This window comes from Saccopteryx bilineata, chromosome 3, assembly GCF_036850765.1.
Source record: "Saccopteryx bilineata isolate mSacBil1 chromosome 3, mSacBil1_pri_phased_curated, whole genome shotgun sequence".
In the NCBI taxonomy this organism is placed as follows: domain Eukaryota; kingdom Metazoa; phylum Chordata; class Mammalia; order Chiroptera; family Emballonuridae; genus Saccopteryx; species Saccopteryx bilineata.
Genome location: NC_089492.1, coordinates 214,238,603 through 214,257,090, shown reverse-complemented (window position 1 = coordinate 214,257,090; position 18,488 = coordinate 214,238,603). Strand labels below are relative to the sequence as shown.

Here is an 18,488-nt window from a genome sequence, read left to right as displayed (position 1 = left end):
ATGAAGAATTTAGCTAAAGCAGCATTTGGAGAGAAAGTTATATAGCTTTAAATGTTTTTTTTTTATTAAAGAAAGGTTTAAATTACAGATAAAATTCCAACTTGAAATGTAAGAAAAAAAGAATAAAAAAAGAAATCTGAAGGAAGGAACTAAAGGTAAAAGCAGGAAAAAGAAAGGAAACACACATGAGAGAGGGTTCAACAAAGCGAAAAGTTGGGTCTTTGAAATGATTTAAAGAATTGACAGCTCTCTCACAAGAAAAAAAGAGAAAGCATAAATAAAATAAACATGAATGAAAAGGAGATATGGCTATAGTTTTTCTGAAGCTTAAAACAGATATTTGTATTATATAAATAACTTTATACCCAACATTTGAAGTCTTAGATAAAAGAGATAAAGTCTTAGAAAACAGAATTCACCAAAACTTATTCAGAAAAACTTCAATAATCATGCAATCATTAAAGAAAAAAATAGTTCAAAATTTCCCACAAAGAAAGCACTAAATCACAAGGCCTGTTTATAAGTAAGTTTGATCACAGTTTAAGGAATGCACAATTCAAGTAGTACTTAACTTTACAGAATAGAAACATAGGAAATATTAACTAATACATTTTATGAGGTTAACCAAAGACAGACAAGGATAACAAGAAAGAAAAATTATAGGCCACAGAAACAAAAGTCTTAAATTAAATATTTGCAAACAAAATACACTAGTTAAAAATATACATATATCATGACCAGGCTTGTTTTCATCTCAGCGATGCAAGACTGGCCAAATATCAGAAAATCAATAGACTAAAGAAGAATATCATATAATCATCTCACTGAGGCAAAAAAATAAAAAGTTTTCACCTGAAATTCCATTTCTAGTTTTTTAGTTTATTTAAAAATAAAAACATTTTTAATCATTTTTACTTTTCAATTAGTTGATATACATTATTATATTAATGTTATGTGTACATCTTAGTGACTAGACATTATATAACTTAATAAGTGATCAACCTAATAAATCTCATACCCTTCTGACCCCATACATAGTTATTAGAATATTATTGACTGTATTCTCTATTCTGTATTTTACATCCCCATGACTGTTCTGTAACAACCAATTTGTACTTCTTTTTTTAAAATTTTTTAATAATTTTATTTTTTTAATGGGGTGACATCAATAAATCAGGATACATATATTCAAAGATAACAAGTCCAGGTTATCTTGTCGTTCAATTATGTTGCATACTCATCACCCAAAGTCAGATTGTCCTCTGTCACCTTCTATTTAGTTTTCTTTGTGCCCTCCCCCTCCCCCTTTCCCTCTCCCTCTCCCTCTCCCCGCGTAACCACCACACTCTTATCAATGTCTCTTAGTCTCACTTTTATGTCCCACCTACGCAATTTGTACTTCTTAATCCCTTCACCTTCTTCACCTATCCCCTAACCTCCCTCCCATCTGGCAACTGTCAAAATGTTCTCTGTATCTATGAATTGTTTGTTCATTTATTTTTTAGATTCAATTGCTGCTAGATCTGTATTTTTATTGTCATTTTATCACTCATATTTTAAATCCTTTTTTCTCCTTCTTAAAGAAGACTCTTTAATATTTCATATAATACTGGGCTGGTGATGAACTCCTTTAGCCTTTTCTTGTCTGGGAAGCTCTTTATCTGGAAGCTCCCTTGTAGTCAACTAACTGCTTTTCTCTTTCTGCTTTTAAGACTCTGTCTTTGTCTTTAACGTTTTACATTTTAATTATGATGTGACTTGGTGTGGGACTCTTTGGGTTTATCTTGTTTGGGCCTCTCTGTGCTTCCTGGACTTACTTGTATGACTATTTCCCTCATCAGATTAGAGAAGTTTTCTGTCATTTTTTCAAATACGTTTTCAACTTTTTGCTCACTTTCTTCTCCTTTTGACGCCCTCCTGATGCAAATCTTGTCTCCTTGAAGTTGTCCCGGAGGCTCCTTACACTATCCTCATTTTTTTTTTGGATTTTTTTTTTCTTTTTGCTATTCTGATTGGGTGACTTTTACTTCCTTATATTCCAAATTGCTGACTTGATTCTTGGTTTTATCTACTCTACCATTGGTTATTCTTCTATACTATAAATTATTCTTCATTTCCGTTAGTGTATCTTTTATTTGTGACTAATCCTTTTTTATGCTGTTGAGGTTCTCACTAAGTTCACTGAGCATCCTTGTAACCAGTGCTTTGAACTGTGCATCTAGTAGGTTGCCTGTCTCCATTTTGTTTACTTCTTTTTCTGGAGTTTTGTTCTGTTTTTTCATTTGGGACATTTCTGTATCCTCAGTTTGGCACCCTCCCTTTATGTGTTTCTGTGAGTTAGGTAGAGCTGCTATGTCTCCCAGGCATGGTAGTGCCCTAATGCAGTGGGTGTTCTTTCCAGAGGCACAGCTTCCTGAATCGCCCAAGCAGGGCACTCGAGGCATGCATCCCCGGCCCCACTGTGCCCCCTCCTGTTGTAGTTGAGCCTTGATTGACACTGGCACATCAATGGGAAAGATTTATCCCAAGACTGATCAGCTATGCAGCGGCCCACCCCACAGAGCAGGAGTTATTTCAGCGGGGCTCTGGTGTCCCTTGAGTCTGCCCCTAAAATGTGTTGCTTGTGGAGGTAGTTAGGTGGTGATGCTTCAACAGGGTCTGAAGCTGTCCACTGGGTACACTGGTTCTGGGGCCTCAGGGAGGTGCAGGACAAGATCAGTTGCCCCCTGTGCCCTGCCTGGGGCCGCCCTGCACAAGCTACAAAGCTATGTGCAGGTGGCCACTATTTGTGCTGGGCTTGGAGGTATCCAGGAGAGGCCAAGCTGCAAACCAAAGCCAGCTGCTGCTAGTGCTGGGCCTGGGTCACTTAGCAAGAGGTACAAGGCACGCTGAGGCCAGATGCTACTTGTTTGAGAGATTTTAGGAAAACTTGAAGCATGAGCCAAGATAGGCGATTCATATGGCAAAGCCACTGGAAACAGCTTGGGTGGGCCAAAAGTTGGGTGGGGCAGGGTCTCAAGGAATCGCCAAGGCAGAGTGAACAGTGTGAGCCAGGTTAATGGAATCTCAGATATGGGGCCCCTGCCAGCTGTGTAGGGGAAGGGCTTAACAAAGGAACAATGGCCTCTGCCAGCACTTCTGTCTGGAGAAAGCTGCCCCTCTGCCCCTTGCCGTGATTCTGGACAACTCAGTTTATCACTATATTTCCCTGGTGCCTTTCAAGCTGCTGTCCCAGCACTGGAGCTCAGAGGGAGTGAGTCCGATAAGTCTGCGCATGGGCCCTTTAAGAGGGCTGCTTGAGACTCCAGTTGCCTTTCCTTTCCCTCCGTCTCAATCCCTGCTGGTTTTTACAGCCAGAAGTTATGGGGACTTCTCTTCCTGGTACTGTAACCCTGGGCTGGGGCCTGGTGTGGACCTGGTACCCCTCTCTTCTCGGGGAGATCTCTGCAGCCGAGATAGCCCTCCCAATTTTTATCTGCCACATGTGATCACTGGACTAGCCCATTCGCTAGTCCATTTCGTGTTTCTGCCCCTCCTACCAGTCTCAACGAGGCTTTTTCTTTAAGACCCTAATGTAGAACTTCCATTCAGCGAGATCTCAGGTGGTTCTGAATGATGGTTGTTCTGCAGTTTAGTTGTGATTTGATGTGGTTGTGGGAGGCGGCACGTACCGCATTTACTTACACCACCATCTTGAATGAACACGTATCACATTGGCTTTAAAACAGAAAAATCACACACAACTTCATTCAGTATGATCCTAATCATCTAAAGCTATAAGACACACAAAACTAAACAACATACAGTTTAGGAATACACGTACTGAGGTGAGACTCAAAGAAAGACAGGTAACGCTTAATACAAAATTCAGGACAGTGGTTACCTCCGGCTGGGAGAAGAAAGAGGTTGGGACTGGGGCTCCCATGGTCCTGATAATGTTTGGTTTCTTAAGCCAGGTGGCAGGCACCCAGGTGTTCATTTTATTATTGGTCTTTAAATGGCACATAAAGATTTTATAACTCTTTTTATATGCTACTTATTTCACAAAAGTAAATAAAGGAAAGCAAAGGTAAATTGATGTTGTCTATTTAAGAGAACTAGGATTGAAACAGTTTCTGCCAGTAGCAGTCGGCCCGACTGGCAGAACTCCCGGTGGAACTGGGGTTGGAAAGTGGCTTTCCTTCTCTCAATGTTCTGATCAATTATTAATGCACTTCTGAGTTACAGAAGGAAGGGACGGAGAGCACATGGAAGTACCAAGCCTTTGCTTCTTATCCAACTCCATCTGATTCAAAAATGGCGTGGAAATGGTTGTACAATATTGTGAATATAATTAATGCCACTTGAACTGTGTACACTTAAACATGGTTAAAATGGCAAATTTTATGTGATATATACTTTATCACAATTGAGAAGTAGGAATTGTGAATGAGGGGCCAAACAGATAAAGATTTTAATATCTCCTGCAATCTCAGTTTTGAATAATAAAATACCTGTTAAAATATTACGTACTGGCCCTGGCCGGTTGGCTCAGTGGTAGAGCGTCGGCCTGGCGTGCAGAAGTCCCGGGTTCGATTCCCGGCCAGGGCACACAGGAGAGGCGCCCATCTGCTTCTCCACCCCTCCCCCTCTCCTTCCTCTCTGTCTCTCTCTTCCCCTCCCGCAGCTGAGGCTCCAGTGGAGCAAAGATGGCCCGAGCGCTGGGGATGGCTCCTTGGTCTCTGCCCCAGGCGCTAGAGTGGCTCTGGTCGCAGTTGAGCGATGCCCCGGAGGGGCAGAGCATCGCCCCCTGGTGGGCAGAGCGTGGCCCCTGGTGGGCGTGCCGGGTGGATCCCGGTCGGGCGCATGCGGGAGTTTGTCTGACTGTCTCTCCCTGTTTCCAGCTTCGGAAAAATACAAAAAAAAAAAAAAAAAAATTACGTACTGAATATTACAAAAATAATATACAGTTAGTGTCAATGGCAAGGCTCAATGCTTAGTACTTAATTAGAAATTGGGGCAAAAACATGAGGCTTGAGCTGCCCTGGAAAGCCCTGGGAGCGGAAGAGGTTTCTGGTCTGAGTTGTACCCTTACACTGATGAGCTTTCAGGGATTCGGTTCAGCCTAGCTGTTAAGATAACTAAATGGCTGTAAACACAGCGTGTGTTAAACTGTATTTCAAATATTATCAGTACCTGCTTACAAGTTATGTATGATATTATATGTCTATGTTTCAGTAAAAAAAAAAAAAAAAAGAGAGTTTTATGGTAAGGAAGTGTGATTTACACATCTCCTTTTCCACAAAAGCTTATTTTCTAAGAGAAACAGGCTGTTTGTTCTGTGCTGCCAAAAGGAATGAAAGTGCCATCAATGGGAGGCACAGAGAATGTGAGGGGAACTTACTAGGCAGAGTCAAAGAACGCCTGCGTCTGCTGGGACACAGCTGGAGCGGAATGCAGCCTAGGCCTCCGACACAGGCCTCCCGGACTCCTTGTTCAGCGGTCTTCTGGCTCAGTGGTTATGTACAGCAAACCCAGGGGCAGGGCCACTGCCCATGACAGTGGTAGCACAGATTGTGCAGTGCAGTGCACAGCGCCAAGGGATACCGTTCACAAACCTATGCTAAGAATGACGCCCCGTGGAGCTCGGCAACACAGTGATCTCACCTATCGGTATGTGAGACCCAGCAAGGAACTACCCAAATGCACAGGATAAATATTCCTCCTCCTCCTGGAACATTAATTATATCAAAACATAAGTAATACAAGATACTTTTATATTGAAATGAAGATGGCTATATTTTGTCTATATACGTGGGATTCAATATAAGATTGGTATCAGCTAAAATATTAGATTTCAAGAAGCTTCATGGTTTCAGTGGGCCACTTGGAGCTACATCCCAGATCTCTGAGAATCAGCTTCTGCTGCTAAAGCTTCATCTGTGAAACATATAGAGAACAATAAACTCTCACTATAAATTAAAAATTACTCTGATTGTCATGTTTACCAGTATAGCTAGAATGAATCTGGGTATCCAAAGTTTAGCACATGACTTTACAAAACTATATATAATATGATCATAAAGAGTTGGAAAGATTAAATGCTAAAATTACTTTCTTTAGTAGCTATTTTAAATTTACTGTAAAAACTGTTTCCAGTTAGATCAATAATAATATTAGGTATCTATATTTTGTTGAGCTCTGCTATTATGTATTTGGCATTATGCCAAGTCAATTTGCATTGATAATAATTTAAATTCATCTTGCTAACTGGGGAGAAAAGTATTTGTAAATAACACATCTTAAGAATCTTTAAAATATTAATACAAACCAGAAATATTGTCATACAATGCAAAACCACAGAACCCATAAGCTCACGTTGTAGAACAACATAATAGCCAAAACTTACAAAATGATATGTATATACTGATAAGAGTCTTGTAAAAAATGTGCAGACAGGCCCTGGCTGGTGGCTCAGTGAATAGAGCATTGGCCTGGTGTATGGAGGTCCTGGGTTCGATTACTGGTCAGGGCACACAGGAGAAGAGACCATCTGCTTCTCTCCCTCTCCCTCTCCCCCTTCTCTCCCCCTTCCACTCCCACAGCCAGTGGCTTGATTTGTTTGAGCATGGCCTTGGGTGCTGAAGATAATTTGGTTGGTCGGAGTGCATCAGCCTCAGGTGCTAAAAATAGCTCATTACTCTAGCATTGGCCCAAGATAGGGTGGGGGGAGGGTTTCTGGGTAGATACTGGTTGGGGCACATGCAGGAGTCTGCATCACTATCTTCCTTCCTGTCACCTTAAAAGATGCAAATACATGCATAAAATGTACTAAAAGGACATATATCCAAGTATTGAAATGTTTATCTTTGAATGAAAGTTTATTTTTGTTTTTTTTTCTCTTTTGTGTTTTTCTGTATTTTCCAAATTTTTTGCATTTAGCATGTTTTACTTTGGTAACTAAACAAACTATAATTAAACAAGTGAATATGAGCTAGGTATTAGAAATATTTTCGGATAGGAAAAAGTAAATATATATAATTATACCTGTGAATAAGACATCTCCACCATCTAAGGTTGCATTTTCATCTTTCATCTCTACTATATTCAGCTGAAGTTTTTCTAATGCTTCTTTCATCATGTCAACCTGTTGAAAATGATTTAGATTAATATCTTAACATTTTCTAAAAAGAAAATCCATCATTTAAAACTTCTGAACACTGAATCATCCTTCCATGTGCAAATACACACACACATGCATGTGTGTCCACACACACACCCTTGTGAATATATGAATATAGGTAGTACAGTTTGGACCAGCCATGGTCATTTGCAAAAGAAGAAATTAACTATTAGAAACTGTCCATTTTGGCCCCTTCTAGATTCAGCTCAAGTGACTATTATAGTCCCTTCTGTTGCAAGGTTAACTAGTTAGGACACTATTGCAATAGTGACTAGTTAGGATACATCAGCCATGAAAGGTGGGAGGAAGAACAGCCAAACCTACCCTTACCAGAAAGCCAAGATTTAATTTTAAATGTTAAGAAAGTCAGTAAAAATTGCACAGACATACAGAGTAGTGTGTGGAAAGACTAAAAACAACAATAACCAGTACCTTGAAATCTTGGCTCATAGGACAGTTACTATTTCCTATTCAATTATTTTCTAACAATGTCAGAACATCTGAGGCTTCTTTGTAAATCTGAACTCTTATTTAAATTTAACCTAGGTTGCTAGAGGTAATTAAATATAATAATTGCAATCAAACCAAAGAATCCTTGAAAATAAAATTTAGGAACTTCAGTAATCCCAGACTGTATGTAGACTCAAGTGCATAGATACCCTGGGCTAAATTAGGGAATACTTTTAGTCAGGTTTACTTTAGTACAAGAAGGCATTTTAAGACATAAGAAATGCCTTTTGAAGTTCACAATTTAATTCAAGTCCTAGTGGCTCAACAAAGAAAATTTAAAAATCTTTCTGAAGGTCTGTATAACCTTTAACATAGTAAAGACATACATGGAGAAGACATGAATAAGGGCTAAGGGAAAAACAAGAGATCACGTGACATTGGGAAAAGCAGGTAGTTCTGCCAATACACATGACCGATTCGCATAGTGAACTGTCAATGAAGAGTTTAGGAGACATAAATGTAGCAGAGCAACCTCTAAAGTAATAAAAACATGGAAATACTTTGAGAACAAGCCTGACATTCATGCAGTTAAAAAAATGAAAAAGGATACAAAATAAAATAAATATATCATCTCATTCTTGTCTTGGAACTCATGTAAAAATTCCACAAACCAGAGTGACTCAGAACAATAAAAAATTATTTCCATGGATGAAATGGTCTTAACGTTGTAATAAATACATCTAGTGATCTCTTTCAACAGAGGAATAGGTTTTGCTATGTAACAGGAAGTGGAAATCATTGCTATAGCATAAAAAAAGCAATATTTACCATGGCTTATTGGGCTGCAGTGAACCCAGAAAAACACTCAACTGTTTCCTCCTGGCATCTGCCTCTGTGTCTAAGGAAAATTCATTCAGCTTAGAGAGATCATGAGAACTGAGCTACTGTTACCTTTTGTTTTTACTATGAATGCTATTGCTTCTGTTATAACTTAACATTTCAAAGATTACTAGGAATTCAGCAGTAACATATTTTGGTGTGAAAAGTTTACATGTAATATTTCAACTCAGGAACTATTCAACTCTAAGAATTTAAAGAGAACAGAAGAATGGTATCTAATATAAAATGTTTCAGAAACATTTTATCTCTTTAAAAGTCCTATGTCTTTCACATTAAAGTTTTAGAGGATAAAATGCTTGTGGTTTCTTAAAAGTTAAAACAGCTGCACTGACATTAAAAAACTGGCTTTTGTGCAAGGGCAGTGCTGGTTGTTGTTGTTGTTTAATATTCAGTAAAATCTATATAAACAAAGTCACCAGCATAGCTATACCACAAACACTGATGATACTGTTGTATATCACTTTCAGAGTTAAATTGTAAAGGGTCAAGAAAACAGTTTTGAGATCTGCAGGACCGTATCGCATCAAACCAGCAATGCTAACTCCCGGGAGAACTCTGGAGAAGAAACGAGAAGCCGAACCGGAGGCTCTCCATTGAGAATGCAGGCTCTTGGCACAGGAATTCCATGAAGCAGACGAGCTCGGCTGCAAACAAAGCCCAGCACTGCCCTGACACAGGGACCCATAGCAGGCCAGCTACCCTGGCAGTTAATACAGTAAGTATAACTATAGAAAAGGGAGTTTTTGCAGGAAAAGATCCAAAGCATGAGCCTTCAAGAAACTGCCCATTCTGTGCTTACTTAGCCATGGTTAATGTTGACTTAACTTTCAAGAGAAAAAAAGAAGACCAAATAACACACCCACCTTTCACTGAGACACTAACCTTACAGAGTAAAATTCAGCGTTACTCAGGGTGGGGAAAATTGTCAGAACAAACAGTATTAATCCCAGCGGCTGGGTTGAATGGGTCAGCTTAGCCCATGCAATTAGAAATAAAAAGGGTAATTTACAGAAATGACCATAATTAACTAAAAAATTAGCCCTATGATTTTCATATTGTTCTAAAGATTTAAGACATTTCTTCCTTCCCTTTTCACTGGATATGCCTTATTTCATATTTTTACTTTATATTTTGTATCCCCCTCCCCCCCATCTTTTCTCCCATCCTTTGCTCCAGATTCCTTTCCTGGCTACAGTGGGTTCAGACCAATCTGCTACTTCCATTCACCCAACTCACACATCTTCCAAGAGCTGATACTAGTTTTGAGGTAATTGTCTTTACTTGTTCTTTTTTCCTGTCTCCCCCCCCTTTTTTTTTTTCTGGAGTACTAATGTTAAAAAATGTAGAGTTATTGGTTACACGTTCAGTCCTTCCACTGGGAATACATGTATGGTGTAGTGCTATGATCAAGGGCCTGGGACTCAAGTCACAGCTCAGTTACATACTAGCCAAGTGACCTTAGGCTGTTGAAATTTCTGAAACTCAGTTTTCTTGTTAAAGTGGGTTGGTACCAACCCATTATGAAATGGTACCAACTCCTAGGCTCCTCATGACCATCAAATACTTGTGAAGCATTTACATAGTAATTACTCAGTACAGGCGGTGGCACAGTGGATAGAGCATCGACCTGGGACACTGAGGACCCAGGTTCAAAACCCCAAGGTTGCCGGCTTGAGTGTGGGCTCACCAGCTTGGGCACGGGATCACCAGCTTGAGTGTGGGATCACAGACATGATCCCATGGTCACTGGTTTGAGCCCCACTGGTCAAGGCACAAATGAGAAAGCAATCAATGAACAGCTAAGGTGACTCAACTATGAGTTGATGCTTCTCATCTCTCTTCCTCCTGTCTGTCTCTCTCTAAACGAACAAACAAAAAACCCTCAGTATATACACTGCTCACAAAAATTAGGGATGTTTCATTGCTTCATATTCATTTTGAAATATCCTCTAATTTTGTGAGTAGTATATATATTTTATTATTTTGATGAATACTAGCTTGTGTGCACCCAGTGACAAATACTTGTACTATGAGACTGACCCACAAGAGAAAACTGGTGTTGTTTTTTTTTGTTTGTTTGTTTTGTTTTTACATTTGGACAAGTTTCTTATGTTTTACCACCCCATGACAGACCCCATCTGCTTTCCAGTGAATTAAAATTACAGTCTTTTCTGCAAAGCCAATGTAAAGTTAGAGCACAAATGCTGCGGACACATTTAAATTTAAATCATTCCAATTTGATTTCCTTCTAGCACCCGGAAGCCGTCAGGCTAGATGGTTGATTTCTTGTATATCTCTGCTTTGAAATAGCTGCCAGAGGTACTCCATAAGGTGGGAAGTGGGCCCATCTGGTAAGATGTCCCATAGGGCTCCAAAGAGCCTAGGCCAAGATGATATGCAATGATTACAGAGACTGCAGGCATTACCACTCTAAAGGACTTGGTCCGAAGAATCCCCCCTCTTTCTTAATGTCTGGCCTCCATCTCTTATCTTCTCTGTTCTACTCTCTTCTTACCTTCTTTATGGCTTTCACTTTTGTTCCTTATTTGTTTTCTCATGCTTACATCACCATCCTGTCTTCTCGTTTCACCTCTTTGGGTTCTCATGGTGAACAGAAAGAACTGGGATTTGAATACAGGTTCTATTATTTATTAGGTATGTGACTTGGGATGAGTTAACCTCTTTGTGCCTTGTTTTCCTAATTCCAAAATGAGATAATGTTTTCTTTCTAACAGAGGTTATGTGAGATGCAAATATGCTAATACATGAAAAGGACCTAGTTTAGTACCTGGCACATTACGATCAAAACCAGTAGTTGTTAAAAACAAACAAACAAACAAAACAGTAGTTGCTGGTATCATTATTATTTTGCCCTAAATTAACTCAGTGCTTTGTTTGGATGAATGTTTAAAAATAAATAAAAGATAAAAACATACCATTTGCAGCATTAAATGAAACATCTTTTGATCCCAACACCCCTGTTCTTATTTCAAAATATACCCCCAAAACAAAGTACCAAAACAAATATAAAACCTTATACACTTAACTGACCAGTAGTGGCGCAGCCGGTAGACTGTCGGCCTGGGACGCTGAGGTCCCAGGTTCAAAGTTCCTAGGTGGCTGGCTTGAGTGCGGGCTCATCAGCTTGACAATGGGATCACTGGCTTGAGTGTGGGATTATCAGCATAATTCCATGGTCACTAGCTTGAGCCCAAGGTCTCTGGATTGAGCAAGGGGTCACTGGAACAGCTTGAGCCCCCCGGTCAAGGCATGTATGAGAAGCAATCAGTGAACAACTAAGGTGCTGCAACTATAAGTTTATGCTTCTCATCTCTCTCTCTTCTTTTCTCTTTCTCTAAAAAAATTAAATTAAATTAATAAAATTAAAAAAAAAGAAGACAAATAACCCTTACATACTTTTTATAATAGCTTAAAATAGCCCCATAATTAGTTTAATACACTATTTAGATGCCAGCAGTGTCCAGTTGGCCCTGTCCACAGTTGACTTTGCTGCATTTTGTAAACAATGTCCATTCTGAATGTTTCACAGCTTCATTTTGGACGTTCTCATGAAGCCTATGGAACAGTTTGTGCTGAGGTTGCATTAAGAACCTGCACCAACCTGTTTGTCAAGCTGCTTTCCTTTAGCTGATTTTGCTCAATTAGCTGCTAGATGTTATGATTCCAGATGAGGTCATGGGGATTGGCCTGTCTGTTGCTGATGTGTCTCCAGCCACCTGCAGTTCTGCTATGCTATCACCATCATACTAGGTTGTCAGTGCTATTTAAATGTTTTGAGTCCCTCTTCAACCATCATATTATAAGAGCTTTAGAATTACACTGTCATCCTATTTCCATTCTTATTTAGCTCTAAAGACATGAACAGCAGCAACACTGCTTTGTTGGTAGTGAGGTGGTTTCATTTTCTCAACTGTTGATTTTGTTCTGCCTTTAGTGTCCAGTGTGACATGTAGATAACACTGAGGGTGCCACTCGAGAAGCTGAGGTGATATCTCCAGAATGTCAAAGGGAAGCTGGCATGGAACTTGGTGCATCAAAGTTACACCGTGTTGTCCTGGTCATACTCCAAAGGCCACGTGTCATCTGTCATCTGTTTATGCCACCTTCATGTTCTTTGTTAACCAGAAGCACATCTTTGCTGCTCTGGCCACTTAGTCTAGTGCATTTGGCTGATTTTATAATAATACCTAATGCCCATATCATGCTTCCATATCTATTTTCTCATTTGATTAACAGTTAAGTTCAACAAACATTTAGTGGATGCCAACATTTTTTTTAACCAGGCTACAAAGATACACATACAGACACAGACACACACACACACACACCTTCCTGACCCGTGGGAGCTCAGCAAAGTGAGCTCACCCAGATCACTGAGGTGGCTGGTTGGAAGCCCCGAGGTCGCTGGCTCTGAGCTTGGGGCTTGTCAGTGCAGGGTCACTGGCTTTCGCAGGGGGATCATTGACATGATTCCAAAACCCCAGAAGACACGTATGAGAAGCAATCAATGCACAACTAAAGTGAAAGCAACCACTCACCCTCTCTCTCCCTTTCTGTCTCCTTCTCTCTCAAACAAACAAACAATCACCAAAACTAACAAATCTATAAAACCATAGTTCCTGTCCCTGGGAAGTTAACAATCTAGCAGGGTAGAAAAACCTTATGAACATATAATGGCCATCAAATGAAATATTTGTTGTAATGCTCACAATAACTTCCAAAGGTAGGAAGGGTAGGCATTAGCACAACCATTTTACATAGGTGAACTGAGACCAAGGGAGGTTGACTGACTTGCCGAGTCAAGTCCCCTGAGCCCACACCCATGTTCATTTTCACTGCACTTATGATTCTCCGGAGGCCTCAGCACAATTGGAGCTCGTGCCTTCTGTTTTCCAACTCTGTATATTTAAATCCACTGGGTATTGCAAGATGCTATGCCAATTCTGGATTTCATGATATTGCCATATCAGAGATGGATGACATTGCTGTATATGAGGATCTTAGGATGCTAAGGTACAGTGTGACTAAAATGCTAAGTAATATGAACAGAATGTACAAATCACATTAGGAATGTTCACCACGGACGGTCTGCGTATTAATCACCAGCCTTCAACTGTGGGATGCTTTAGGTTCATGTTCAAGGAATATTCAGTGGTTCATTCCTAATTTCCCCTCATGTGCTAATTAAGTTACTAAAACTAACCAAAACCACCACAAAAAAAAAAAAAGGATCAAAAAGAGGTTTAATATAGTAAATGACTCAGTCTTAAAAATTCCTAATTAAAAACATATTGGAATCCTCTTCTAAGCTCTAATTTTAGGACAAAGCTCTTGGGAAGAATTTAGTTAGCGATATTACAGCAAGCATTAAGATAATCTTCCTATATTCCAGACACTCTACTAAGAACTCATATTTAACTTATCTAACCTTCATAACCTTATGAAATAAATACAAACATTTTTGTTTTACAGCAGGCAAACTGGCAGGGTAGTTGACTTGCTCAAGTTTTATAGTAGCAGAGCTGAGATTTGAACTTAGAGAGTTGTGCTCTGAAGTTTGTTCTTCTCTTCTGTTACAATTTGTCACTACCAAAAAGGCAGTTTAGATGACCACTATGCAGTCAAATGAAAATGAATGTTAAAATGATGACTGTGAGGATCTACAATACCTCTTAATTTATTTGTTTGAACAAAATGTGGACTCAAACATTCTGGAGGAATGAAGGGATGGGGCTGCAAGTCTCTGCCTTGTGAACTTAGGTTTGTTCCTAAAGATTCTCAGTTTTGTTTTCCCAAGAATACACACACTAAGGTTAATGAATTTGGGGGAGCCACTACTTCATCTTTCCAATATTTGGATCAGATTATAAGATGGAATTCTTTATGGAAAACTCTGCAAACAGTTTGGCAATATATTTTAATTACAGTGAGATTACAAGAGCATATGGACGTGTAGCACACTTCAAACCAAGACACCACATACACCGCAAACCAGTCCAATTCACCTGAAAAGATGAGGAAGTTTGTTACCACATTGGGAAGTAGAGCAGGCAGAACTCGAAGATGGTGCCCAAGACTGCCACCCCCTAATGTACATGTTATGTGCAAATCTCTCCCTTTGAGTGTAAGAAAACCTGTAAATATGATATCACTCCTGTAATTAGGTTACATTTCATGGCACAAGTGAGATATTTTACAGATGTAATTAAGGTTTCTAGATGGCTGACGAATTCATCAAAAGGGAGGTTATCTTGGGTGGGCCTGACCTAATCAGGCCCTTTTAAAGAGTGTTTAACGGTCAGAGGTGGAGAAAGAGAAATGTTCTACTGCTATAAAGAAAAGTAAGCAATCATGTTAGGAACTGACTACAGAGGGGACTACAGAACAGCCTCTAGGCACTGAGAGTAACTCCCTATTGATAGCCAGCAAAACAAACAAACAAACAAACAACAAACCACTGACGTTAGTCCTACATTCATAAGAAACTGAATTCTGCCAACAACGTGAATGAGCTTGGAAGAGGACCTAAATTCCAGATGAAAACACAACCCAGGTAACAACCATTTACACAGCCCAGGTAAAAATAAATGGGTGTTTTTTAGAAGTTGTGTTTATGGTAAGTTGTTACATTGCAACAGAAAACCAATACAGAAAGCCCAAATTTAAACAAAAAAAATTTAAAGCGTATTTATAAAGGTCTTTTGTCAGAAGCAAAAAAGTTGCACTAAACATTCATTTCCAAGTTGTTTGTTCAAAATACTGCTCAACGATTCTTAGAATGTTCCTAAGAAACTACCAAAAATACAGTTTTAAATAAGTTTGGGATACCAGGCCCACAACTTCCTTGATCTGTTAGTTATTAAAATGTACAGTTATATTTTAAAATGCCAAAAACAAGTTGCATTATTTTTTTCAATATTTTTGGGCTACAAATCCAATACATGCTCATAAAAATTAAGATGACAAAAATGTATATGTAAATAGTAATACAAAGCAAAAATGGCCTTGGGTCATCTCTATCTTATTCTTATCTTTATTCATTTGGTAAATATTGAATGTCTGCTGAGAGCTACGCAACATGCTAGACAGAGGTCAGGGACCATAAAAAGTAGGCCTCTGCTGTACCGTGTCCTTAGGATGACATACATCAAAAAGTCACACAAGGCCCTGGCCGGTTGGCTCAGCGGTAGAGCGTCAGCCTGGCGTGCGGGGGACCCGGGTTCGATTCCCGACCAGGGCACACAGGAGAAGCGCCCATTTGCTTCTCCATCCCCACCCCCTCCTTCCTCTCTGTCTCTCTCTTCCCCTCCCACAGCCGAGGCTCCATTGGAGCAAAAGATGGCCCAGGCACTGGGGATGGCTCCTTGGCCTCTGCCCCAGGCGCTAGAGTGGCTCTTGTCGCGGCAGAGCGACGCCCTGGAGGGGCAGAGCATCGCCCCCTGGTGGGCAGAGCGTCGCCCCTAGTGGGCGTGCCGGGTGGATCCCGGTGGGGCGCATGCGGGAGTCTGTCTGGCTGTCTCTCCCCGTTTCCAACTTCAGAAAAATACCAGAAAAAAAAAAAAAAAGTCACACAAGTCAATGCATAGTTATACAGTATGAGAAGGGCTTTGAAGGAAAACAGTAGTGTGCTTTGAGAAATAAGGGGTACATTTTTCAGGCGGTCAAAGAAGGTCACTTTGAGGAAGTAACATCTAAGCTAAGAAATCAAAATGTTAATAGTAGTTATCTATTCCTGTTGGTGGGTCATTTGGAATACTCAAATCATAAATGATTCACCTTAGCTTATTAGAAAATGCAGTGAAGAGCTTCTCTATTAGAAAAATGGTCACTAGAACTGAAAATTATTTAATACATTAAAATCTTCAAAAGTGATCAGAGTCAAGTAAATATCATGAATTCTGTAATCATTCTGGGAACTCACAATATTTATAGGATGATTAACATGTATGAAAGTTTTATAACTGCCCACCCCATTTTCCTCGTTTTGAACTTTTGTGAATAACTGTTACATGAATAAGATCTCTTGAAACACTTCCCATAGACTATTAAATATCCATTGCATTTTTTCCTATTGATTTCTTGGATTTCTAAACTTACTAGTTTATTTCTAGTGACAAGTTCTAAAAATTAAGCAAGATATTTCGCATCTTGGTTTTTGTATTTGTACAATGAGGGGGCAGAGCTTAAAATGAGGTCATTTCCAGCTCTCGATTTCCGAGAGTTGTAGTCCCAAAACAGTTTTGGCATTCATAAATGTGAATCTAACTGTAATTCTATCTCTCTCCCATAGTTTACTTAAAACATCTGAGATGATTATTCATGAGTAAAGTATTCTGGTGTTCAACCAGATACAATCAGAAGCAATGAGGCTGGGTGGGTGAATGGGGGGGGGGATAGGGGAAACCCAAAAGTGGATCAAAAATAAATCTGAGAAGGATGGAAATTCTCAGAGGTGAACACAAGGATTCTGCTGCAGTTGGGAAAAACCTCATCTAGAAAACAAAGGGTGTGAGTGTCAACTTAATGCTAATTTATGATACTTGTGTTTTATTTTTATTTTTTTAAGTAGCCCAAGATGCTTCTAATTACCTGCCAACAGTGGCAATAATTGTACTATACAGAACTCCCAAAATGCCTATCATATGAGAAGACAGATGTCAGTCCTCGCTTTGTTGCTAACCTCTGCATACTTTCTCATATCCATATACAGTATAGTAGGGTTCATAAACTTTGGGCTCATCCTTACCAGTTCTCCACATCAACTGTGACCTGAAAGAGGGATCTAACAAGCTCCAGGCTGATGCTCTAGGATTCAATTCTAAGTCATTCTTTATGCTTTGCCCTAGGCACTACTATGGTTGTTTTCACTGGAGTCCTGTTCTTATCATTCATCCCAGTATCTTCCTATGAGGAGGGTGCTTCTCTGTGCTCTCCCTAAGGATTTGAGCATTGTTCCTAGGACCCGGATCCCACACTGTAGAAGAGCTTTCCAGGTGCCCACTATGTGCAATGACCCTAGTCGTCTCTGTCCATCTCCTCAACACAGAATCAGTATCACCAAGATCTGATAATCTACCTCTTAACATCATAACTCTGGCCCTCTTTTACAATTTTAATTACATAGACTTAACTTATCATTAATATTAAGTAAAATGTAGTAAGTTCTTCCTAAAATCCACACATTGTGCTGAGTAATTTTGCATTGATTATCCCTTCAGGTACCTCCTAGGTTAAATCAGCCATGGCATGTCTATCCTTCTTACAAGGAACTGGTGCAAATGACAAAATTTTGGCCACTGACAGGAAGTCTGTTGAGAGGTTCCTGAAAGGCACAGAAGTTCTTTTGGACATTGTCCGGTCTAAATATGGTGCCTGGAACTGGGTCTGGTCTGAGAACACAGCCATCATCAAAGATGGCAGGGCAGAGAGATGGGAAAAAACCTGGGATCTTGATGACATTGTTGACCTGATGAATCAACCAATCCCCGAGCCTTGGAGCTCTTAACATAGGGCGAGGCTGAAGTAGGTTTACAGTTGTGAGTATATGTGAAACAGAGTTTATTCTTGTATTATTATTTATTATTGTATTATTCTTCATACAAACAATTGCAAACCTACTTTTGCCCCACACTGAATATGAAAATTTTATTTCCTTAACTATCTTTAGCTGAGTTCTCTGTTAGTTGCAGCTAAAAGCAACTCACTTACTTATATAACCGAATTGATAAGCAATATCCAAAGAGTCCATAACAATAGACTATATTACTAAAACTTATTAAATTCTGATGTAGAAACAACTATTCAAAGAGGATTTTTATTTCTTTAGCAACACACCATGACGTATCATTTCACAAACTATATAATATGTTAGATGTGATTTAAAAAGAAATTTTTTTAAGTGAGAATTAGGGAGGCATATAGGCTCCTACATGCACTCTGATTGGGATCCACCTGG

General features: G+C 39.5%; 1 protein-coding gene across 3 annotated transcripts in view; it reads right to left on the bottom strand.

Moving 5' to 3' along the window:
- The window catches only part of DDAH1 (dimethylarginine dimethylaminohydrolase 1), a 175,031-nt gene that overhangs the window by 36,186 nt on the left and 120,357 nt on the right, over positions 1–18,488 (bottom strand). For all 3 annotated transcript variants that reach the window (XM_066268770.1, XM_066268771.1, XM_066268768.1), the window contains exon 2: positions 7,027–7,126. In XM_066268770.1, coding sequence (XP_066124867.1) covers positions 7,027–7,126 — 100 coding nt within the window. The remainder of the gene's footprint in view (positions 1–7,026; positions 7,127–18,488) is intronic.